Here is a 23,125-nt window from a genome sequence, read left to right on the forward strand (position 1 = left end):
TTTAAATTCCTAACCCTGACCCTCTGAAAGGAATGGGGAAACTGGGGAAACTTACAAGTCCTCAGAGTCATAGAGCAGTTCTACTGGGCCTTTAACAGGCTTCACTGGCTAGTTAAGTCATTACAGAGAGAGAAAGGTGTAAGTTAGGGAAAATAACTCAGCATGAAACTTTTACACAGAGGAAGCAGGATATGGACAGAAAGGTACAGCAGTTTTACAATTCTATAATGAAAAATGGATATCAGTGAATGGATCATTAGTCTTAAACTAAACCTTACAGTCTCTCTGTGTCTTTTCCTCTCTTCTGCCAACTTGGTGCTCCGTGTATCGAGATGTAGAGGACACGAAGACATCCGTGTGTCAGAGGTAGACTACTCCATGATCTACGGTCAGGACAGGGAGACAGGAGACTGCGTTGTATTGATATGTCAACAAACAAGCTACAACCTATTATGAACTTTCACCAGTTATTGATATTAAATTAAATGTAAAGTCTCACCTTCTTTCCAACATCGCAGAATTATCACAACTTGACCAAATTCAAGTGTATTTAACACCTGTGATCAACATCTATTAAAATGTGTAGATGTTTGCAGGTAAAACGTCTTTCATAGACTCAGTAAAAAGAAGAGAAAAACAGTTCTTCATCAAATGGATGTACCAAATTTATTATTCTGCTCTTATAACAATAATATTGGCAAAAAATGGACATTCAAACATACAAAGTCTTATGCTGCCAAAAAGCCGACACAATCTGTGGTTCTGCATAGTTAATAATCTGTGTGCGGCTGTAGGGCCTTGAATTAACAACACTTCATAAGTTATAAATCTGAACTCTATTGTCAGAGTGAAATTTCCCGAAATCCATTTCCCATGATTTAAGAGCCTTGACAACCTAATCAAGAACAAATGTTACATTCAAAATAAAACAATAATTAAGAACATTTTAGTGCACAACACAAGTTCCGTACCTGAAAAGAAACATAGATGCTCAACATGTCAATATTTTAAGTGCCTGACAATTGTTTTATTTCACTTATATCAAGCCTGCTTCTATAAAATAAGTTAACTCTATCTGCATAGTTTTAAGACATTTAAAGCAATATGTACATAACATTCAAATCCAAAATCAAAGCAGATTCTCTCTAATTTCACGTAAAATAATCATCAAACCATTTCAGCAGTTCACACTCCCTCCACTCTATATAACAAAACTTCATTCTTTAAATCTGTCAGGAGAGAGGCTTAAGAAATGACAACATAAAGATGACGTACTGTAGGAAGTGATAAGTGAAGACATGAACAGTGCACGGATCTGTTTGCAGAGGAAGATGTGTAATGTGTGACTAGGACGACAAGTGGTTATTACAGAGATGAGTCAAAGCAGGTCAATCTAACAGGATTCAGACAAGGAAGAAAATAACATTGGTGGTCAGTCAGTGATAAAACTAAGACACTAGATTTGGGCTTTCAGCCTCTTCCACTCTCTCTTACGTCCGTCCCAAAACAAATCTTATGATCTATAAGTTAGCCATTTCTCTTCTGCTGTGTGCATGTGTGCAGGTGAAATAAAAAGCTTTCCCCAAAACAGTGAAATTAAACTGTAAGTTGAAACGCCACTGAAACAACACGCAGAGGTAATAATATAAGATCCTCTGAAAAAAAGGAAAGGACGATTAATGCATCCTTTATAAGCTTTTGTGGTCCAAAAACAAATGTTCCCTTTGAATAACCTCATCCGTCACTGCTCCTCTTTGCTGCTTTAACCGATCCATCAATCCCCCCCCCCCATTTCAGCCACGTCCTCGTCCGTTCTCCTTCCGTTTCTCCCTTTGGATTCCCTCCACTTTCTCTGCAGCTTTCGGCACTGAAAACTTTTTTATCACGTCTCTTTCGAACTCCTCCATTTCTTCCTCGATCTCGCTGTCCGTATCATACCCGTTATCATACCCGTTCTCATCCTCTTCCACCATATCTTCCAGAATATCCCCCACGTCCTCCACAAATTCTTGAAAGCTCATCTGGTCGTGAGCAAAGACTCCATCCTTGAAGAACTCTGGAGCCAGCTTTCTGAGCTCCTCTATTTTGGAAGCATCCACTCCCGCCTCTTCCGCCTTGGCTAGGTAAGTTTGGAGGATGGCTTCAAACTCGGGGAGGGGGACAGGAAGTAGCCCCTCACTCTGAGCGCAGGTCTCCAATGAGTTGCAGTTCTGTGGTGGTTTGGTCTTGTGCTGGAGCCGGTCTCTCTGCTGGACCCAGTACTCAGGTTGTTCAAGGGTGGGGCTGCGGTGTGTGTGGGGGGCCTTCCCCTCTCCCTGCACACGCTCGCCATGGTGGTGTTCATCTTCGTTTCTGTGAGAGCTCGATTTGACTTTCTTCCTGTCATAATTCTGATCTTTCTCTTTCTGCCCTCTCTTCCATTCTCCCTCCTTTTCCCGCTGCTTCTTCTCATCGTTCTTCTTCCATTCCTTATCATCTTTACCCTTCCACTCATTCTCTTTCCACTGTTTCTTTTCATTCTTCATTTTCATGTCCTTACCATGATTTTCCCTTTTTTCCCACTGTTTCCTTTCATCTTTTCTTCTCCCTTCTTTGCCATTTTTAGCCCTCCACTCACCATCTTTCTTCCACTCTTTCTTCTCACTTTTCTCTTTCCCATCCTTCATCTCCCATTTGTCTTTGCCACTTTCCTTGAAGCCATCTTTCCCTTTCTTCCACTCCTTCTCTCCATTCCATTCTTCCCTCCCCTTGTGCTTCTCTCCCTGGTCCTTTCCCCTCTTCCGATCCTTCTTCTCTTGCTTACCCTCATTCACTTTGTCATGCTTTGCCTTTTTCCAATCTTTCACTTCCTTCAGATTTTTTCTCTCACTCATCTCTATCCATTCCTTATTCCCTTCGCTAACCTTCCATGACTTTCCTTCATCACCTCGGCTCACCTTTTCTTTCTTCTTATTCTTCTCCTTGTATTGTTTCGTTACATCGCTGTGCCTCTCCTGTTTAACTTCCTTATCTTTCACCTTGTCAGACTTTCCCTGCTCGTGTTTTCCCTTTTTCCATTCCGTTTTACCTCCATCTTTGCGCTCTTTGTTCTCTCCTTCCTTCAATTCAAATTTTTCTCTCTCTTTCCACTCCTTCTTTTCACCAGTGTCATATTTCTCCTTCTTCCAATCCGTCTTCTTCTCTTTCTGGTCCTTCAATGGTTTCCTGTCCTCTCTCGCTTTAGTTGTTTCCTGCCTGCTTTCCTCGGGCTGACCACTTGAGGGCGATGTTGTGGACTGCACAGGTGCTTGAGCGGCTTCAGTGGCTTCTGAGGGAAACACAAGTGGTCGTTACAGCTTCAGAGGTGAACAGTGAACAGTCAAGTGAGAAAACAGAAGGATAATAAATGAATAAAAAGGCTCCCGATTTCCCCTAACCTTCTACTAACTATCATCTTCTACATCTACCCTGTACCTTGTCCCCTCCCTGCCTCCATCCCTTTATACCTGGGGAGCGTTTTAATTCAGTCCCAGTCGATCTCAGTGTTTCTAGTTCTTTCTGTAGGGCCAAGACAGACTCCAGCTCTCTCTTCATCCTCTCATTCTCTTTCTGAAGAACAGGGAAAGATGCCATCTCTGTCTTCAACCTACTGTGTTCCTTCTCCACCTCCTCCCACTGCAGACGCTCCGTTGCTCCCTCTGCTGCCTGTCCCTTGGCCACTTTTAGCTCTTCTTGCTCTGCCTGTTTAAGGAAAAAGAAAATCCTGTGAGACTGTGACTTAGAGACATGTTTATATGCACTGACATATAATTATGTATATACTGTATTTGCATGTACACGCACAAACACACAGGGGAGAAACTAAGTGAAAGAAAGGAGTCACACCTGAAATTGGGCTTGTAGCAAAGAAATCTGTTGGTTCTCTTCAGCCAACTTATTTAGCAGCTCTGTACTGTCAGCATCTACTGGAGGTGGAGGAACCTCTGGATTAAGCCACTCCTGTAAACAAATTGCACACACAGTACAACAGTGTCAGGGCTTTAAAGGACTTCTCAACATCATTAAAGTCTAACGGATAACTCGAGAAGTGAGAGAACAGTTAATGGGGAAAACAAATCCAGAGAGGCACAGGAGGTAGAAAATAGCCATAATACTGTGAGTGTTGTGGATGGACTCCGACTGAGCATATCTAACAAAAAATTCTTGCCATGGTGCTTCTCGTCTACAACATGGCATGTATAATGTATCAAAGTTAGACAAGAAAGAACAGAGGCAGAAAGGAAAAAATGAAAAGTTGACGTCACACTGACCTGTTTTCCTGGAGCTTCTGAATCTTTCAGCTCCCTTGTCCCATAGTCACTCTCTGGAAACCATTTTGCAAAGCTTTATTTCAATATGCAAAATACAGTGACAAAGAACACAAGCACATTCTTCTTTGCTTATTATTGAAGAATGTGGCATCCACCCGATCAAGATAATGAGACAGGTGCTCCTCATTCGAGGGAAGGCATCTACATTAATACTGCGTAATTTAATATATTCTTTGCTGATTGAAAATCTTGTATCTTCAATTTAGCTCTTTTTCCATTTCAACGTTTGCCTCATCTTATATGTACTTTCAAATGTTTTCATGCCGAGGATAAACCTAAAACATTTACTTGGCATGCAGGTCAAGCTAAAGCTAATGGTTTACACGGAGGTGATGTTTTACGAGGTTTCATTCTAAACAGCAAATATGCCTCAAGTGCAAAATTGGTTCTTTCCGTCCTGTTCAGATCATTAAAATCATGCAGTGCTTCAAATATGGGTGTCAGATGCAGAACTGTTTTACCTGCATGCACATCCACACATACAAACACACGCTTAGCAAGAAAGCACTCATTTATTTCCTCATGCATACACAACCAAACAACCTACCCTCATCCAAGTCCATGAAGAAACCTGCAAATACAATACACCTCAATTGCAACATGACTGTCATCGATTCCGATTCCAGCCCCACTTTCCTCTTTCTAACTTTACTTAAACATCTTGAAATCCTTCTAAAATGATATTTATGAACTAGGACTGGATGCTTTCCTTAGCAACTGGAATTGCGATGCCTACCAGAGAAAAAGATGGTGCCGAGGCCTAACAGGATGATGGCACCAAGCATGCACTTGTTCACAGAGAATCCGCTGTCGTCGTCTCGCTGCGGCACCTGAAACTCTTCCTCTCTTTCCTCTTCCTCCTCTGTCCTACCGACTCGGTCCAGAGCCGCTAAGAGAGACGTCCGCCTCCTCCTCACCTCTGGCTCTGCCTCCTCTTCCTTCCTCTCAGTCCTCTCCTCACCCACCTCGGAATCCACGGGGGAGTCTGGAGCAGAAATGGAAAAATCTGAATTAAAAAAAGCTGATTTTGACAATTTACAAAGTAAATGTGAAACCAGCAGATCATCCACTGATGTATTGATTATTTTGAAGCAAAACTGTTGCACATTAAAGGGTACAACTTTACGCTAGCTCGAACAGAGGTGATATTAAATAGATTAAAGCAGGTATGGTGCTGTAACTGGTCTGATCTTGCAGTATGAGATCTCATGGGATGCAAGAATTGTTTCTTTTGTAGCTCTGCTGTGCGTTAGGAACGTACAAGTTAATTTGCCCAAATGCCATTCCTTAGTTTCCATTTAGCTGCATAAGCAAGTGATTAAAATGCTACATTTGGAAATTCCTGGCTCCTCGAAACAGTGTTTTAGCTTTCCAAATTATTTGCATCCCACACTGCTGTTAAAGAGCACTGCGACTATAAAAAACACTGCAAAGAACTCATTGACACTAAATTCGAGTTGGTAAACAAAGAGCCAGTGAAAGAATGCACAGCAGAGCAAAGGAAGAATTTTAATGCTGTAGTAGAAAATAGCTTCAGACCAAAAGCACCACACTGCAAAAAACTTTTAGGAGGTCCCGGTCCCTCTGAAGCCAATTTACTTCTGCAGGGTGTCATGCAGCCTCGCTGCTGAGCACATGCAGAGTCACTCTGTCACATCATGCTCCCTTCCTCATACCGACCACAGCCCCTCCAGACAACCTCTTGGCCCAGATACTGAACAAGTCCATAACCAGCTGTTCCACCAAGGACACTTCAAACATATATAAGTACATATGGCTCAGTCTCCAAAGAAAAGAGCAAAGGATACAGGCATACCAGGTGATGAGCTTTCCCATATAACAATATACACACAATTAAAATAAACTTGATGAGGTCAATCAAATAATAATGCAATGATGGCGTCTGAGTTGCTGTTCATACCTGCCTGTTTCCCTAAGTCACTCGTTCTTGGAGACAGGTCTGACTCATCTTCCTGTTGTATCTCCACACGATTGATGTGGTGCACCGTTCCTTCCTCTGCGAGCCTCTCTTCTTCTTGTTCTTGTGTAAACTCGCCCCCTCCCAGAGTCTCTGTTGTCAGCAGTGAGGCTGGGGGCTCATCAGGGGAGGGGGTTATGTGGGTGTAGGAGTCACAGAAAGAATCAGGGTCAGAGCTGGATGGTGCTGGGCCCTCGGTTGGGCCCTGAGAGTGGTCGAGGGCATCGCTGCCTGGAACAGAGGTGCCGGAGTCTTCCAATGAAGCTGGAACCGCGGCATCGCTGAGGGCAGGCGGCACGGAGGTGTGTTGCTCTGTGCTTGTGTCTCCAATTAGCTCCACTGTTCTTTCTCCTGACACCTGTTAGGTCATTCAAATTCCTTAATTCACAACACTGCCACTCAGAGGTTAGGGCACCTGATATTTAAGCATTATGGGTTTTAACTGTAGGAAAGCAACGGATTCAAAAACAAATGTTGAACATTTTGGGAAATACAGTTACGAAAAGGTAGAAGATTGATACAACTCTAGACTTAATTTGATCCTGGCGACCAGAGGAGGTCAATGGCAGAACTTTGACATGTGCCTTTTTTGTGTCATTGAAAAACCAGATGCACATTCGCAGTCTGGTCCACCTGCATGAAGGGAGGCCTGCAAAAGAGTCGAAGCGATAGATAACTATGACCTGTACCAATAGCTGGGTACCATGCAGACTCATAGCTAACTGCTCTCTCCTCATACTTTCCAGACTTTCCAATTCCTTCTGACTCAAGGACACAACTCTGGCATAATAAAAAAATTATACATAATAAAAAAAATGGTGTGTTCATGTCTTACCAGGTGTTCCTCCACAGGGGAGCCCTCAGCGGATGCTTCACCTCTTGCAGCCTGATTTGCTCCAGATTCTGGCTCTTGACACGCAGACACAGGAGGAAAGAAGGTAAACATTTAAAGAAACATTTGCAATGAAGCAATTCTGACTTCAGACAACAGCTTGTATATGCTTCTCCATCTCCAGAGATGGAGAAGCAGTGGTGATGAGGCGCATTCTTTTTCACTTCACTTTCATTTTTAGAACGTAAAGAGTTAAGGCAAGTAAGAAAATGAATAAAAGCTAAACTTGATAATACGTTAGTATGGAAGACATCCCTTAGTAACCCCTCAGTGAACCTCAGATTTATTATGAAGAGCACCTGCTGCAGATGTAAGACTTTCTTCATGATTCTCTTTTTCCTCTGCCAGAGGCTTCAGGGTTTCAGCGACAGTCTCCTAGAAGAAAAACCGACAAACTATACTTTTTTCTTTAAAAAAAAGGAAAGAGACGCAGAGTCTCTTATCATAGAAACCTAGTTCACATTCAGGTGACCCAAAATAAATCATATGGGACAAGGTGTTAAATAATGAGCTGTCATTGAGTTCATGCACAACGACTCTGTGTATTCCTACACTCTTTACAGTGTGGTGATACCTCAGAAGCGAGGACGGTCCAGCTGCTGTTCGCACTGTTGCTGCCAGACATGACCCCCTGGAGGCTTTTCCTGTCTCCTGCAGCACAAAAAGAACCAACAGAACAGATTATATGATTAACTGTTTTCATAACCTTTAGGTCAATGCTGATGACAAGATAAAACAACCTTAAGTGAGCAGATTGTTCAGAGAACTGTCACAGTGTCAGTCCTGCAGCTTTAAGACATGAACGTCCTTTGTTTACACCTGTACAGGATTTGAATATGTGCTTTGCTGCGAGGCCTCACCCATTCTGGAAATAAAGGACTAATGGAACACGGTGCTAACAGATTGCTCTGTGTATGTACAGGAGTGTGTGTTTGAGTGTGCAGGAAGTCCCGATCCGCTTGAAGCATTCAGTTCTTCATTAGTAGTTTGCCTGTGTTGTGTGCCTTTTGACTAGCTGGGAAATGTTTCAGTGGAGACACGGGTAACTAAGGCCGGCACCATACTGGAGATACAGGCAGCAGAATGGGCAGATCATGTCCAACCTAGTGGCCTGTTGAATAGATGTGTGCAAAAGAACCAAAACTGTGTATTTGTCCAAAGCACAGTAGTGTATTTAAACAACGGCAGAGGATAACATAACAAGAGATATTAACTGGCTGGCTTTCTTCTGTGAACGCAGGAAAGAACAAAACCACTTCAGCCGACGTCGCGGTGGATAATGACACACATCACTCCCCAGATTCAATTCTCTCCTCGTTCGGCAATTTAGGTCTCCTAATCAAGTGGCTCCCGAGAGAGGTCTACTGAATCCAGCCCGAGGCCCAGGGAGCATTGTGGAGCATATAGGTTTAAATAGATACCGGCTAAATATAGCTGGAGAGAGAGATTGAGCTGAGACATTGAGAGGGAGCGAGAAGGAGATGGCAATGGAAGACACAACAGGGGCAGCAATGTGATCTAATGACAGTTTTAAAAGAGATGGCAGCTTTCAACAGACGGAAATAAGTGTTACTGCCTCTTTTTTCCTACTATCTGATCTGTATGAGTGGGCGTGGCTTCAGGGCACTGATCAAACAACCATTTCGAATATTAACACAACGATTCTGCTATAAATTTGTTCATTTCCTTTTTTACTTGTTTATACAAGTTGTCTTCATGCACAAAAGCAGTCGGAAACAGCTGCAGGCCTCCTCTTATCATCTTGGAGTGAGTAGGGGATAAAAACACCAAAAAAGGTCAAGAGAATAAGGCAGAGGAGAGGAGGAGGCACCACGTTCACAGCAGCTCACACACACACACACACACAGCATCACCCATAAAACACACAGGTTATCAAACTGGGACAGGAAATGTCACAGAGAAAGAAAAACAGCACGTCTTACATTAAAGTCGGACAAATGGCGTCTCTGACTCGACGGTGGAGGCTGCAGCTGATTAGGTTAATATCCTCAAGTGTCGAATAAAATTAAAGAATTGTTGACATTCGCCTTTAAATACTAACCTTTCCCCACGTTACAAGTCGGTCGAGCCACCAGGAAATAAGAAAGTGGGTAAAACTGCGGAACGGAAGGAAAGATACAAAACAACACGACACGCTTGAACACTTCCTGTAGGAGGTAAACAGTGTTAAAACGAAGAGGGGTTCTCACCGTGGAGCGTCGCTTCCTTCGGTGTGACTCAGAAACTCAAACACGCGTCTGCCTCTTCTCGTCCAACTTGGGGAACTTTCCTCCCGGACACTCGCCTTCTCGTCCAATCGCAGGCGGCGCTCGCTCCGGTCCCGCCCCTTGCATGGCGGCTCGTCCAATCGGGACGCGGCGTCACCAGGGAAGGCTTCCAGGTTGATTGACACATGCAGGTGATAACTTCGGGTCAGTTACTGCTACTGTTTCTCACACTGCTGCTCCGCTCGTGTCCAGGTTCATACAGATACACAGATCCTCCGTTTACATGTTTAACAGTTTGTAAAATCCATCCACTGTTGTTTTAAACACATAAATCATTCATTTTAACACTATGTAGAAATGCAGCTCTGCAAACTTTTTAAAAATTAAACACATAAAGTAATAGTCTCAATAAAAAGAGGGTACCTAAACTGTTATTTAAATTAAATTATTCAGAAAAAGATGAACAAAAATGCACACAATATATATTTTTTCTATTTATTCGTTCCTTTATTCACGTCCACAGCAGTTTGTCTTGTACAGTGAACTTCAGCCGTGTCAGCCGGTCGTCCAGATCTAAGATCATTCAGGGAACTTCTAGAAACTATAACCAACCCCACAGTGAACATCTGAAAACGTGCAAGTGTGTTTCCTGAAAACCCAACAGGAGCATCGTTTATAGACCCTGAAAAACAGAAATAACAAAATAGATCTGTGCGTAAGCTCATTGGACCATTTTTATGATGTAGTCAAACTATTCATCAATAAAACTGAGAGCCTCTTTTTTTTAAGTAGGTGATCATGTCATTTATATTCAAGGGCATAACTTTGGGTTGAACATTATGAGGGAGACAAAAGGCATCATCAAAAAGTTATAAATGATTATTTCTTACCAATGAACCATCGCCTGATATATATAACCTTATATATAACCAGTATTTATATACTTACCAGATAATACCAACTAGCTAGCAGCAAAAGTAGATACAAAAAGATTGGGCTGGAAAAAGCTGTTATTTGTTCGTGCCTTAAATTAAATTGAATCGAGAAAACCAATCACTGTGTCATGTTTTATAGCAATCAATATGTTTCATTCATTTCATTGATTATAGGAGGCTTGTACAGGCCGGTTTTGATTGTTAACTACCGGTATATATCAGGTTTTTTATTCCACCATCTTCTTATGAGTCAAAATTCATACTTGCCAATGCTTTGCTGATCAAACACTCCATTTTTGATGAAATTAAAGATGGTTGAAATTGACAGGAGCCAATGGAGACACAGGGAAAAATCACTGTGTCCCCACTTTATCTAGTCCCTCGCAGTCGGTCAGTCCAGGATCTCTTTGATGCACCAGCAGCAGAGAAGGAAATAGAGGCACTCCTTCACCGACTGGATGAAACTGAAGGCAAAGTTTCCTCCCAGGAAGTTCTTGCCCCGTCCCAGACCCATGGCCATGTCCCGGAGCTGCTGTCCCAGGGAGGAGGAGGGCATGGCTTGCGGAAGAGGACGCTGTGGATGCATGGCTCCGCAGAGGAAAGGGAGGCGATAAGGCAGGAGGCAAGAAGGAGGGCGGTCGATGAGTACAAAATATCAGAGGTCTGACAGATGGGACTGGACCAGGTTGCTGCGACACCTAAGGTCAGCTCCTCTACTTATAACCTCCTATATGAACTGCAGGCAGCCTCCACTCACATCCTGCTTTTTCTAGACGCTCCTCTGCTTTCAAACATCCGCTGATTGATTGAAGGCCTTGTTTACCTTTTTCTGTGCACTGCCCCCCCCTCCCCCCCACTCTTTTGTAAAGTGTCACCCCCACCACCACCCCACAGACTCTCCGAGCTCTAACAACCCCTGAATCAGCCCCCCCCTTGTTACAGCTTCATCTTTCCACAAACAGGAGGGTTCCAGCAGCTCCAGTCACACCCCAGCACTACGTCCCACTACATTGTTTCAGGACAGAATGTGACAGGGGGTCAGACTATACCTTCTAGCATTGTGTGCTGTGCTGGTGAATTTTCCATCCAAGTTTTTTTAATTGATAGAAAAATTAAAGGAATCTAAAAATCCTGATCAAATTTATACATTTATATCACTAATATTAACACCCTACAGTTGTAAACCTCGACTAACCATTGCGGTTCCAGTCTATGTACATTTTTTCTACTCACATGAGGTCACAGGAACCTTTTACCTTTGACCACTGCAAATGTATCATTTCATCTTTGGGTCCAAATGATAAATGGTAAAACTGTAAAGAAATTTGAAAGGATTCTCTTGGGGCATTTGTGAGATAATGTTTGTACCAGGTGAAATGATATTCCCTACATGTGTTCCTTACATACAGTATCACATTAACAAGTACATGAGGTCACTGAAACCTTGACCTTTAACTACCAAAATCTAATCAGTTCATCCTTAAGTCCAACTAGACATTTAAATCAAATTTGAAGAGGCATTCTTGAGATAACGTGTTCACAAGAATGGGACAGATGTTAGATGTACGCAACAACCCAGAAAAAGTCGTTGACACAACAGTATTAAAAGATCTGAAGACTCTGGCCAACTAGGAAATAAATACCCGGGTCATGGAATTATACCAAAAGCCAGACTCGCAAAGAGCGATGAATGATATATGTATTTATATATGCAATCTATATTTTCAGATACAGATGTAAACAGACATGTTTCCCTAAAAACAAAAACAAAAAGTATTAAAACAGAAATATTTATAAAGTCAAAATCAATATCTGTGCACGCAATCTGAAAGTAACCTTTGGCTTTCAAAACAAATAGAAAAATAAAAGTACAACAGCATCAACAACACTATCACCATCACCAACAACATTTGACACAATTTTCATGCAACAAAGGCAACTGTGATGAACAATGTTAACACAGGACCTGGCGTCAAATAATGCAGAGGGTCAGGTGGGTCGGTCCCACACACACACGCACACACACACAGAACCCAAAGCTCTAACCTTCAAACACCACAACAGGTAGAAATGTGTGTCTGACCGACTCAGCCGTCCCTCTGGTGTGTGTGTGCATGGTAAGATTACACGTGAGACCACTTCTGGGTTTGAAGACAAGTTAAAAGTTCGGGTTTAAGTTGAAAAGATCCCTTCTCGTATTGCAGGAGTTTGGACACAATCTCTTTGACGCGTTCAATTTGCTTAGAGAGCTGCCGTGGTGTCCGGTGGTACTTATCAAATAGGTCTTCAAATATAAAACAATGGAAACAACTACCAAGCTGACCAATTCAAAGCTGATGTTATTTACAGGTGGTCAGGAAGTATCCCCACTACGGTGACATCAAGTATCTGTGACTATACATATCTGCTGAATGCAGCAGAGGAGATTGCCATCACTGGATCGGATCGTGTGTGTTTACTGGAGTGTCATTTTTGCGTCTTTGCTTTAACGGAGAGGCTTGTGTGAGATTCTCCTGTAGGCGACTACATTTGAATTAAGTACATAAGGTGACTGCATTGAAGTGACGTGACTGCATCGAAGAAACAAGGCACGATATAAAAAGATATAAAAAAACAACGTCATGAGTTGAGGGAGGAGGAAGAGGAGAGGAGAACGTCTCCCTTTCAGATCCTCCATTTTTTGTTTTTAAACAGCACAACTAGGAGCAGCGTTGGGCTCAACAGTTCATCATTAGCAACGCTCCGAAAAAACATGCATGTCCTTATCTTCTGTTACCCCAGAACCACTCCATTAGATACAAGCTTTTACAAAATGATTCCCTCAAGTGATTTAAAAAGTAAAGCAACATCACAATACACAAACATTTTTACCTAACCACTTACTATCACATACTTTGCATCATTTTTTGCAGAGGGAAATTCTTTGCTTAGACTGCTCAACATTTGTTATTGGCCGTCGCTTAAAGGGTTCACCTCCACTGCTTTCAGTTTACTCTGTTTAAGATAAGACCCATAGATTGTCAATGCAAACACATACTCAGACGTCAACGAGAAGCAGTGGCTCAGAGTGATCTGGTCCATGCTTCTCTACACGCGGTTGTTATTGTGTTTGTAGGTGACAGCAAAGTCCTTCTCACGATGTATTCAGGCACGAGCACCTTGATTCCTCTTCTGTCCAACGCAGGCCCATTTTATGTGCAATTCCATCCATCTTATTAGCTCCCAAAGCTGTCATTATTACACAAGACAGATAACAGTTGATAATTCGAATGGCTTCCTCTTCTGCTGTTAGCGATCAAGTTCATGTTCTTTGGCGTGACAGGTGGTGCAGACCGTGTGGCGAGAAGGTGAACGTGTGTTTACAGAGGGATTAGGGCAGTACAGCTGTTACGATCCTCTTAAACCCCCAATGTCCGATTAGCAATGAGTCTCAAGTTAGAACACAACACATGAAATAGACAGGTACATGATGGTCATTGGCATAGCAATACCCAGGTTTGCATACAGGCTTTCCTCATCAGCTCCACCTCAAAGTTCAAAAGTCTCTAACGGGAGAGTGGTTGTGTGTAGGGTGGCCCTCCTGATAGAATCGGAAGCCGACTGGTTTATGCATATTCATCAGGCAGAGTTACGTCAAAGTCAAGTTTGCTGCCAAAAAGCTCACCTGACACCTGAAGGGAGTGTTTCTGTTCGAGCCTGGTTCAGTGTCAATGACAAAGAACTGGTTCCGTCCAGTTTGGGTTTTGCCAAACACGCTCCAGCGACAGTCTGAGGAGGGAGATCATTTCCTCCAGATGGAAAGAACACAAGCTTATTCCACGTCACCTTGTCTCTTCAGTTCCATAATTTCTTTGTACACAATTTCCATGTATTAGTAAAGTGTTTTGTTTTGTTTTTTATATTTGATGTGATTTTCTTTTTCTTAAATAAAAAACAAAAAATTGCATTTGTTTTCGGCCCCTTTCTGAAATAAGCATTGGGCTTCTCCCTGGTTCACAGTAGGCTGATGAGAAATTGCAGCAGTGCTTCTCCGCTGTGGAGCGATGCGCCTGACGGGGGCCGAGGAAGGACTGCAGATCACAGTTTGGCTTTCAAAGAGGATAGGAACATGTGGCAACAGCAGCAAGTAAGAGTTTTTGCAGAGAAAATGGTGATTTTTTTTTGACTTTTTTGGTTTTCTTTGCGATGTGTGGTCTTGCGTATGTTTGAGTGCGTTAAATGCAGTGTCGCTGCGTGTGTTATTAGCATGTGGATGTTTTGATTGTATGCTGAATTGCAGAAGGAGTGCGTGTATATTTGGTGGTGTATTTCATTGGTCGCTGCGGCGTCAGGCCCTGCGCTCGACTGGCTGTTGCAGACACACTTCGCTACCAGCTGATACGATGGGGAGTCTGTTGTCCATGTGGTAGCTGATCAGGTGACTCACACTTTCAAACCGATGATCTTTAGTACGAACCTGAAAGATAAAATTTAATGTTGGTTAACTGCATAAACACTTGTGCAACCAAGTGTCAGGAAAACTCTACTTTAAATTGTCCCTTGCTTGTTCGCTCTTCTCCTCCCCCTACCCTGACTCACCACTCCTTCTGGGTCGACTAGCAGCAGGTGTTTGGGCTGACCCCCCTGCTGCCCTGTGAGGACGTACTGTCCGGGCGTGGTCCCGGACTCCCGCACGAGAAAGTCCCCATCTCGGGTCAGCAGCCTCTCCGCTTCCCTGCGACTTAAGCTTCCGTGGAACCAGGCCTCGCACTGCAACTGCTGCACCAGAGGGGGCGCTGTTGTCCCTGAGCTCGGTCCACCGTGCCCGGAAACCCCCAGGGCATCATCAAATGGCTCTTTAGAAACAAACACGGATAAATGTAAAATGTTGTGTTTTTTTAATGTATAAATCAAATATTTTTTTCTTCTCTCCTTTACTTTTGTCTGTTTCTATTAAGAACATGTACAATTTAAGCAGGATTTATTCCTGAGTTATTGCCTTTAATAAAGTCCAGAAAAGTGTTTTTGCAGGAGATTAGGATGTCACACTCAAGTTGAACTTTGACCTTTGGGATATTGAAGGGTCATCACTTTATCTCATTAGACATGTGCTTTAAACTGTGCTATAAATAGGGGCATGCATATGGACAAATGGACGTGGCTGTATGCTGAAGCATACTAATTATTGAACTAAGTGGCCTCTGACAGATGTGTGCTATACACTTATAGCAGACTGTGCCATTAACATGAAAAGCTTTAACTATTCAGCCAATCATGTTACATAAAATGCCCCCTGTAATGGACAAAGGCACTCTAATTCTCTTATCTCTCCTCATGGCCGCCTTCCACGCGCAGCTCCGCTAGTTATATGGAATGCAAATGACACACTGCTCTGCTCAGCTACTTTGTCAATTATTGACCCTTAAGCTTGCTAAATGGTGAAATAACACACATCTCGTCAGTTACAAGAAATACATGTAAGACAGTAAGTTAGTCACCTGGATTCATGAAACCCTAGATGATACATCACAGTGAGTAATATAAAAACACAGAAATACAGAGTAAGACCCTTACTCATGTCAAAAGCATCTCGGTGAGCGTTTCCATTCGCTGCAACTGGGGGGCGGGGTTTATCCACATTGACGTATGAAGGGTCATCGAACAGCTCCCTCCCTCCTTCTTTGGCACCCACTTAAAAAAAAGAAAAAGAGAAAGACATCGGTAACCTTGGCATTTCCCTTGTGTCCATTCAGCTGTTCACATTAAAGACAAGACGAGACGATAGCAACAATGACAAAAGATGATTTCTCCGCTATCGGTAATGGGTTTAAACATTACAGAGCCAAAAAATGCCCAAAGTATTAATTGTGGCACTGACCTCAAGCACACCTACAGACAAATTCCAGTAAAACTCATTATGATTAAGCAGCATTCTACCCTGAGGAGAATAACTCTACCTTAAAAAGAGGTGGAGGGGAAATAGGTGTGTCACAGTCTCTCATAAGTCTGCCTGAAATATACCCTGAGTCATTTCCTCTCAGCCTCACAGTGAATCACAGAGACAAGAGAGAGAGAGAGAGGCAGACAGACAGGCAGAGACAGATCTCACCTGGTAGAGGCGGCAGAGGCTGCTTGTGAATGTCGTTCTGTCCCGGCTGTCCATAAGGCTGCAAACACAAGAGGCACACAAACAAATGAGTCACTGCACAATGTGGACACACTCAACCCACTGAGAGGGTTTTAGAGGTCAATAATAATGTGTTTATATCAAACAGAGCAGGGTCACAGATGTGATTTATTCTTCTCGGCTCAAACCTGAGCATTCCTTTCTATGCACTGTGTATCATCGCTTAGCTGCAGTGGTGTCAGTGTTTGGATGTGCTGAAGCATGTGTGGAGTGTGTTTTCGTCTCACCAGCGTTGCCCCTGGGCGGGTCCTCATGTCAACCAGTCCACCAGGGGGAGGCTGTTTTCCAGGGAAATTATTATAGTAGGGGACATCACCAGGCGGAGCGGCGTCATCATCTTCCTCCTCCCAAGCAGAGCCGTCAAACGGAGCCATTCTGGGAGAGAAAGGGTTGATATAAAGCCAGATTAAGAAACATGTGACAAAAAAAAGAAAGAAACACAAGCACACACACTTTCCGGATCACGTGAGAAAGCATGTCGACGTTTACCTGTCGTGAGGTGTGACCAGTTTGGGTGGGTTCTTCAGGTACTGCTTGAAACGCAGTTCGAAGGCCTGCCCGATGGTGCTGATAACCTCCTGGGCTAAACCCTCTGAGCACTCCAGGATGTGACATGCTGAAAGAGAGGACACACAAATGACTGAGGTTAATCAAGGCAGCTGCAGGAATATATAAGTATCTAATGTAAAATTGTATATACTGACTTCTTCTAAAGGGAGAGTGCATTTCATTCAGTGTAGATTTACATGAATAACACGAATCATATTTAAAATGGTGCTGAATATTGCAGGAACCTTAATGATACATGAACTACTCCTGCAGAATGTCAGTGTTTTTTTCCAGTTGCTCCTCAGCTCTGCGAGTGTTGTTCTATTTACCAATATATCTTGAAAAATCAAGCCACAAGTTCATATATTTAGCACATAAAAATAAATGAAGCCCACAACAGTGTTTCCTTTCATGCTGATTTTGCATTCTGGGTCAGTATTGTCTGCAGTTGCCAGCGTGTCAAACTCAAAACTAGATAATGAATAGAGCCATTCGATTTATTTAACAGGATTCATTAAAATTTTGATTGTTTATATTCACAGTATTTGTTGGTGGTGCAAACTCAAATCCTGTTTCTCCATGCAGTGAGAGTGAATGCAGGGATTTGCAACTCACGCATCAGAGGATTATGGTCAAAACAGTTGCCCTAAAACTTAAAAAATATAAAAAATTGTGCAGTGCCCATTGTAAGCCTGCCTGTTGGAACGGGGTGTTTGCTTGGCCTGTGGTTGTGACCTGCAGTAATTGAGCGAAGACATTTAAAGACCAGGTGCAGGACTCGCTCCATAGAAACCTGAAGCTGTGACACCACTGCTGCACAAAGAGTTGTTCAGCCATTTATTCAAATTCTGGTGAAGCTCAACCCGAATTGGAGAATCAGTCGTTACCTGATATTTATTAATATGGATCATATTGTGTGTCCAAATGGCAGCCAATTCAACACTGTACCTCCTTTGGTCCTAAACAATACATATGTCAGCTGCGAGGCTGATAGGATGAACGGTTCTCAATATACAAGCCAGGTTCAGACAGGCAGACAGAGATTTCCTGAATTGTTAGATTGATATTGGCAGATGCCGCTTGAGGGAAGGTGTCATTTTGCCGTTTCTGCTCACCTCTCTGGTTGACTGGGTCTTTGGCCACATATGCTACGTACTCAGCCGTATCCTGAGGGAGACAGGAGAAGATGGTTAGGGGAAGAGGGGAAGGGGGGGGAAATCGATCGGAGGAAAAAGTGAGGGCAGGTTTCAAATAGAGAGGTTGAGAACAAGAAGAGGTAGAAGAAAGAGATCAAGCAAAGCTGCAACCTTTGAGTCATACAAGAAGTTAAGAACAGACACCAAGCTGAAAGAGAGATAACAGGACGTAGGGAGATCAGGTTTGGAAGAGAGGCACTGCAAACTGGAGAGGCAGCAATGGAGTGAGTGGTATTCATAGGAACAGACAATGAAAGAGGACAGGAAGGAATGAAGGAAGGAAGGAAATGCAGATAGAAAATGTCCAGAGTGAGGTTTGAGCTGACTTTGGGTGACTCACTGGGTCTCCTCCAGAGGCGAAGGAGATGGACTGCATGTGATGATTGGCGATTATCTGTGGAAAAAGAGAGAGAGAGATGGAGAGAGAGAGAGAGAGAGAGAGAGAGAGAGAGAGAGAGAGAGAGAGAGAGGAAGAGCACATGGATGACATGAATATGTGGAGAGCGAGATGAGAGCGTGTGGATGGGGGAGACAAATATGGATTAATTACTGAAAAGTGCTTTTTTTTCTCCCATTGAGCGCCATCAACTGAAGCCAGGATAAAACTAAGCACGGACAATAGATGGAACACTTTTTTTAACAGTCTGCCGACATGTGCGATCAATAACATCAGCTAATGCTCTCTGCATGACGTGTGGTCTGCATCTGAGGCTGCATTTGTGAATGGGTAAATGTGCATGGCAGGTTTCTTTGTGCTACATGTTCAAAATGTATGCACTGCTCTACTGTATACAGCAAAGAACTATACATCGCTCAGTAGATATTAACTCATGAGAGGTCTAGGAGGAGGATCTTTCTCTACTTTGTGTTGATGCAGGAGCAAAGACGTTGGTTGAGATGGATTTCTGCAGCATAAGAGTAAATGAGGCAAAGTGGAGAGGCTCTAAAATGATCTGGGAATCCCCTGAATTTTGCAAAAAGCCACTGTCTGTTTGAATCACAAATATTATACACTGGGTAAGATTTTGATAAAGAAAGATTATTTTTTGATTTTAAAATCAATATTTGAAGTATATTTTATTTTCAGTTTGTTAATTTACAGGTTGAAAGCAGTGGGGATAATTCCAAAACATTGTCTCTGAAATGTTAACATCCCCTGTGTAAACTGGAAATTCTAGTAAATCGTCCTGCTCCAGCTTAGCTCTCTGGCAGATGAGTGAGCATACAGCCGTGCACAGCGTTATCATATGTGGATATTCTCTGAAATATAATAAAATGACAATACTAACTCTGGACAGATAATTCAGGTTAGGAGATGTAATAAACAATAATAGTTAAGACAATAAAATAAGCTTTAAAACAAATTGTCTTCTTTATTTAAATTGTCGTTAAAGTTCATCTGTAAAAATAAGTCTTAAAAAACACAAGAAATCCCTAAAGCTGAGAGATGCTCAGGTTTAATCTACCTCATTAAAATTAACAGGCTTTTAGTGCACTGGCTACAGCAGAGCTCTAACAGTCAGATGCATCTCTGACTCATGGTTAAGTCTCAAGCTGTCAGGGACAAATCTGCCAAAAACCCATTGAGTTTTAAAAAAGAACACGACGGAAGCTTCGTGGAGAGGAAGCTGCTTTTCACTCTAACCTGTTTGCAGTCCGGGGCCTGCAGATTGAGGCTGCTGGTCGAGATGGTGAGGCTGATTGTCATGCCAGCAAACTGCAGGTTACTCTTTCCCAGGATGGACGTCATACTGCGAGAGGAAGGCTGCAATGGAGAGGGATGTGGTCAATGGGTAATAAAAACAAACAACCCGCACAAACAGAAGCCTACAGGGTATGTCTATTGCTGCGAGTGCTGCCTGCCTGTGCACGTGAAAACTGTGTGTGTATGTGTGGAAATGCCCGAGCGTGTGGGAGTGGGAGAACAGCTGCAATTGTGAAAGTGATCCTGTCTTGAAGGCCGACTGTGACCAATGGGGAGCAGACGGGAGTCCACGTACAGCGGGCTGTGCCAAGAGCATCAGGCAGACCAGGCCAACTCTATTGTGCCAGCCTGTTTATCCCCGATCCTCCGCCCGATACCCCGCCTGTTCTCATGGCTCACATCCACATCTGCTCCAGAATGTTTGGAGTGCAGCGTGAGAACAGCAGCATCAAGACAAGATTCACATGCTCGGCCACATCTACCTTAGTCCAGCCAAACTCAAGGGAGGAGACGGGTTTCATCTATTCTAGTTTGCATTCTATAACTGCTTTTTGACTGCTGTGCAGCGCTGCCAGACGGTCCTTGGTCGAACCCTGCGATGGCAGCTGGCCACTGGATTTAGCCACCTGTTTTATGGACTGTTTGGCTGGAGTTCTTTTGTACGTTTTACAGGAACACAGCGCGCAGACACACCAAGTCTTTACAGAAGACTGGCGGCTATGTACTAGTCTGAATTGCTTCCTTGGCCTGACACTGGCTCCACAGGAGAAACAAACTCTCCAGCCTCCCTTGTGAACAGAGGGAGGGAAAAAGAGAGACAAGAGAGTGATTGGTAATTACCTGCGAGTAGCCCATTAACCACAGAAGTGTACAATCAGCCTAAATCAAGAACTGTGAGTGTCTGTGTGTGTGTGTGTCTGAATAGCCAACTGACCACAGAGTGGACAATCAAGCTAAATCTAGCTCTTATCCAGAAAACCCTTCCCACAGCCGCCCACTTAAGCTGTATGAATAAATAATGGCATGTAAGGATGTGTGCTAGTGTGCATGGTGTGTACCTTCCTCCTGCGTTGGGCTCCTTTGGCTCCAGGTACCGCCTCGCACACCACAGATATTGCCTCCCTGAAACATTAAAACACAGGCGAAAGTTGCAATGGCATGTCATTAACCCCCACACCTCTCCGGATTCACAATTATAAGAATTAAACGAGATCTGGCAGCGGATGAATGAAGTTATCATCCCTGGCAGCAATACTCGTCTACACCACGGAGACAAACAGCGCTACGGAAACCAGAGGGAAACCACCAGGATTCCAGAACGTTCTAATTTAGGGTCTGAGTGAGCTACACACATGCGTGCACACACAGACACACAACCACACACACAGACACACAGACACACACACACAGAAGATGATGCAGTCAGACAGTAATGCAGAGAGAAACAAGCCAGCGAAAGTGTAAGTGGGACAGAAAGCAAGCAGAGTAGATAAAGAAAAAATATGATCGGTGAGTTTGTGTGTCTGTGTGTGTGTGTGTGAGATTTGACCCATTTAACCAAAGAGTTGAAATGAGAGAAATTGCGAGCCAGTGATGAGCAGTGTGTCATCTCACCTGGTGACCTGAGTCCTAGTGTTGAAGTCCAGGGCTCGCATTGACTGTAGCACTTCCACGCAGCCCATGTACTGTCCAGAAAAGAGCCAAGCAACACGTTAGCATTCCATCATCACAGTCCCGTTTTACAGAGGAAACAAAACAGAGGAAATAAATAGTGCAATTAGTTTTAATTAGTTAGTTAAATGTGAAAGCAGTTAATGTATATGTAAAGACTGGAAAGAGAGATGTGTAATTAAATATTTCAGTCAGAGGTCAGTGAGTGTGTGCCGGTCACTCACCCGTACAGTGTAAGACACACCGGCGGTGCTGACCACACCGTCGGAGTGCAGCCAGCCACGGGTGGGCTTATTGACGAAGGAGCCATGGCGCGTCCACTCATCTCCTCCCAGTTGCCCTCCTTCCACCCGTGCCCTCCTGGACGCCCCTCCCAGCCGGTTCATGTCCTGCAGAGGAGGTCGGGGAGGAGGAGAAGGAGCAATTAGAGGGGGAACAGGGTGAAGCAGCGGAGAGGAGGAGCTAGAGCTGCCCCTGTCATCCCAAGAGGACTCAACAGGCGCGTGGGGCGGCTGCAGCCTGCTCGAGGCCTTGAGTCCTGGGAGAAGATTGGTGGAGACACCGAGACGCAGGGATCCCATCCTGGGGAAGAAGGAGCAGAGGGTGGTGGGGCTGTTCTCAGCTCGCCGGGGGGACGAGGGGGGTAAGATGGGGGTGAGAGACGAGGAGGAGAGAGAAGAAGGTAAACCAGGGGATGGAGTGAGTGGCGTGGCAGGACTGGACGGAGGGAACGGTGACGGATTGGAGTTTGTTTCATCGTTTGAGCTCAGCGATTCACTCCGAAAGTGTGTGTACTTGGTTTTAGGGACAAGCTCCATGATGAATCTGCAGCGTCAGTTTTTATGTGCGCGACAGTCCACACAGGCGCTAGTGATTCCTTCAATGTCTCTTTGTCTCAGGATTCAAAGTTTCTCCCTAGAAGGACACACGGCCATCTGTCTGTCTTGCTCGGCGTAAGAGCTGCATCCATCTGTCTGGTTGTCTGTCCTCCACTCATTACCATGCAGCCAAAACCACACTGCTACAAAAAGGGCTTTATCCACAATGAGAGAAAAACGAGAAAAGGTGGAGAGGAGAAGTGCGGTGTCCCAGTTAATCGACTGCAGATGAAGAAAGTTTGTTTTTAGTGCACCAGCGCAGATCATGTTGTCATCAGTTCATTTTCAAATCTGCTTCGATGTTCATCGTGTTCCATGGGACTGACGACGATGTGGTCTTTGTGTTTGTCTTGGTGTTTTTGCCACAATGTAAAACAATAACTGGGAGTATCTTGTCCCAAAGTGACAGCCTCTCAGTGAGCTCCAGTTATCCAGCTGTCGGCAGCACCATGGAGAATCAGCACAAGGGATTTCTCTCAACACTCCCTCGCATGTGTTACTGCACAGGGGGAGCGAGCATTTGCACGTTATGTGTTTACATGCATGTGAGGGAGAATAAACCCTCCATGCCCACAGTG

At 43.8% G+C, this 23,125-nt stretch overlaps 3 protein-coding genes across 8 annotated transcripts in view; all 3 read right to left on the reverse strand.

The window, feature by feature from the left end:
- Positions 1-640: 640 nt before the first annotated feature.
- On the reverse strand, positions 641-9,576 carry pbxip1b (pre-B-cell leukemia homeobox interacting protein 1b). 5 transcript variants are annotated; one of them, XM_062399068.1, is made up of 12 exons: positions 9,430-9,576; positions 7,794-7,870; positions 7,519-7,594; positions 7,163-7,236; positions 6,271-6,685; positions 6,026-6,100; positions 5,086-5,334; positions 4,897-4,920; positions 4,290-4,342; positions 3,865-3,978; positions 3,630-3,720; positions 641-3,307 (listed from the first exon to the last, which is right to left on the reverse strand). In XM_062399068.1, exons 2-12 carry the CDS (start codon positions 7,842-7,844, stop codon positions 1,794-1,796), a joined length of 2,736 nt encoding a protein of 911 aa, XP_062255052.1. In that variant the 5' UTR covers positions 7,845-7,870; positions 9,430-9,576; the 3' UTR covers positions 641-1,793. The 5 variants fall into 5 exon arrangements, with proteins under 5 accessions (XP_062255052.1, XP_062255049.1, XP_062255050.1 ...); XM_062399065.1 differs by having other exon boundaries at positions 3,486-3,720; XM_062399066.1 differs by lacking the exon at positions 9,430-9,576 and adding an exon at positions 9,282-9,299 and having other exon boundaries at positions 3,486-3,720.
- A 362-nt stretch (positions 9,577-9,938) lies between these two features.
- On the reverse strand, positions 9,939-11,118 carry lenep (lens epithelial protein). The gene is made up of 2 exons (XM_062399804.1): positions 10,650-11,118; positions 9,939-10,129 (listed from the first exon to the last, which is right to left on the reverse strand). The coding sequence occupies exon 1, from the start codon at positions 10,966-10,968 to the stop codon at positions 10,774-10,776; it is 195 nt and encodes a 64-aa protein (XP_062255788.1). The 5' UTR covers positions 10,969-11,118; the 3' UTR covers positions 9,939-10,129; positions 10,650-10,773.
- Positions 11,119-12,063: 945 nt separating this feature from the next.
- Positions 12,064-23,125, reverse strand: part of shc1 (SHC (Src homology 2 domain containing) transforming protein 1) — a 21,565-nt gene continuing 10,503 nt past the window's right edge. The window contains exons 2-13 of one of the 2 annotated variants that reach the window (XM_062398875.1): positions 21,894-22,058; positions 21,613-21,683; positions 21,057-21,120; positions 19,939-20,058; positions 18,634-18,687; positions 18,213-18,264; positions 17,038-17,164; positions 16,776-16,923; positions 16,471-16,528; positions 15,936-16,052; positions 14,961-15,217; positions 12,064-14,838 (exon numbers count right to left, since the gene is read on the reverse strand). In XM_062398875.1, coding sequence (XP_062254859.1) covers positions 14,710-14,838; positions 14,961-15,217; positions 15,936-16,052; positions 16,471-16,528; positions 16,776-16,923; positions 17,038-17,164; positions 18,213-18,264; positions 18,634-18,687; positions 19,939-20,058; positions 21,057-21,120; positions 21,613-21,683; positions 21,894-22,055 — 1,359 coding nt within the window. In that variant the 5' untranslated portion in view covers positions 22,056-22,058 and the 3' untranslated portion in view covers positions 12,064-14,709. Of the gene's footprint in view, positions 14,839-14,960; positions 15,218-15,935; positions 16,053-16,470; positions 16,529-16,775; positions 16,924-17,037; positions 17,165-18,212; positions 18,265-18,633; positions 18,688-19,938; positions 20,059-21,056; positions 21,121-21,612; positions 21,684-21,893; positions 23,102-23,125 lie in introns of those variants that run through there. The other variant, XM_062398874.1, reaches the window with a different exon arrangement.

The sequence above is a fragment of the Platichthys flesus genome, chromosome 11 (assembly GCF_949316205.1).
Source record: "Platichthys flesus chromosome 11, fPlaFle2.1, whole genome shotgun sequence".
In the NCBI taxonomy this organism is placed as follows: domain Eukaryota; kingdom Metazoa; phylum Chordata; class Actinopteri; order Pleuronectiformes; family Pleuronectidae; genus Platichthys; species Platichthys flesus.

What these genes read in the sequence shown, in the direction of transcription:
- lenep (XM_062399804.1), bottom strand. Translation starts at nt 10,968, where the DNA reads ATGCATCCACAGCGTCCTCTTCCGCAAGCCATGCCCTCCTCCTCCCTG.
- pbxip1b (XM_062399065.1), bottom strand. Translation starts at nt 7,844, where the DNA reads ATGTCTGGCAGCAACAGTGCGAACAGCAGCTGGACCGTCCTCGCTTCT. An exon ending in GTCTGGAGGGGCTGTGGTCG is followed by an intron (nt 5,335 to 6,025) that starts GTATGAGGAAGG and finishes TTTCTGCTCCAG; the next exon opens with ACTCCCCCGTGGATTCCGAG. An exon ending in TGAATTAAAACGCTCCCCAG is followed by an intron (nt 3,308 to 3,485) that starts GTATAAAGGGAT and finishes TGTTTCCCTCAG; the next exon opens with AAGCCACTGAAGCCGCTCAA.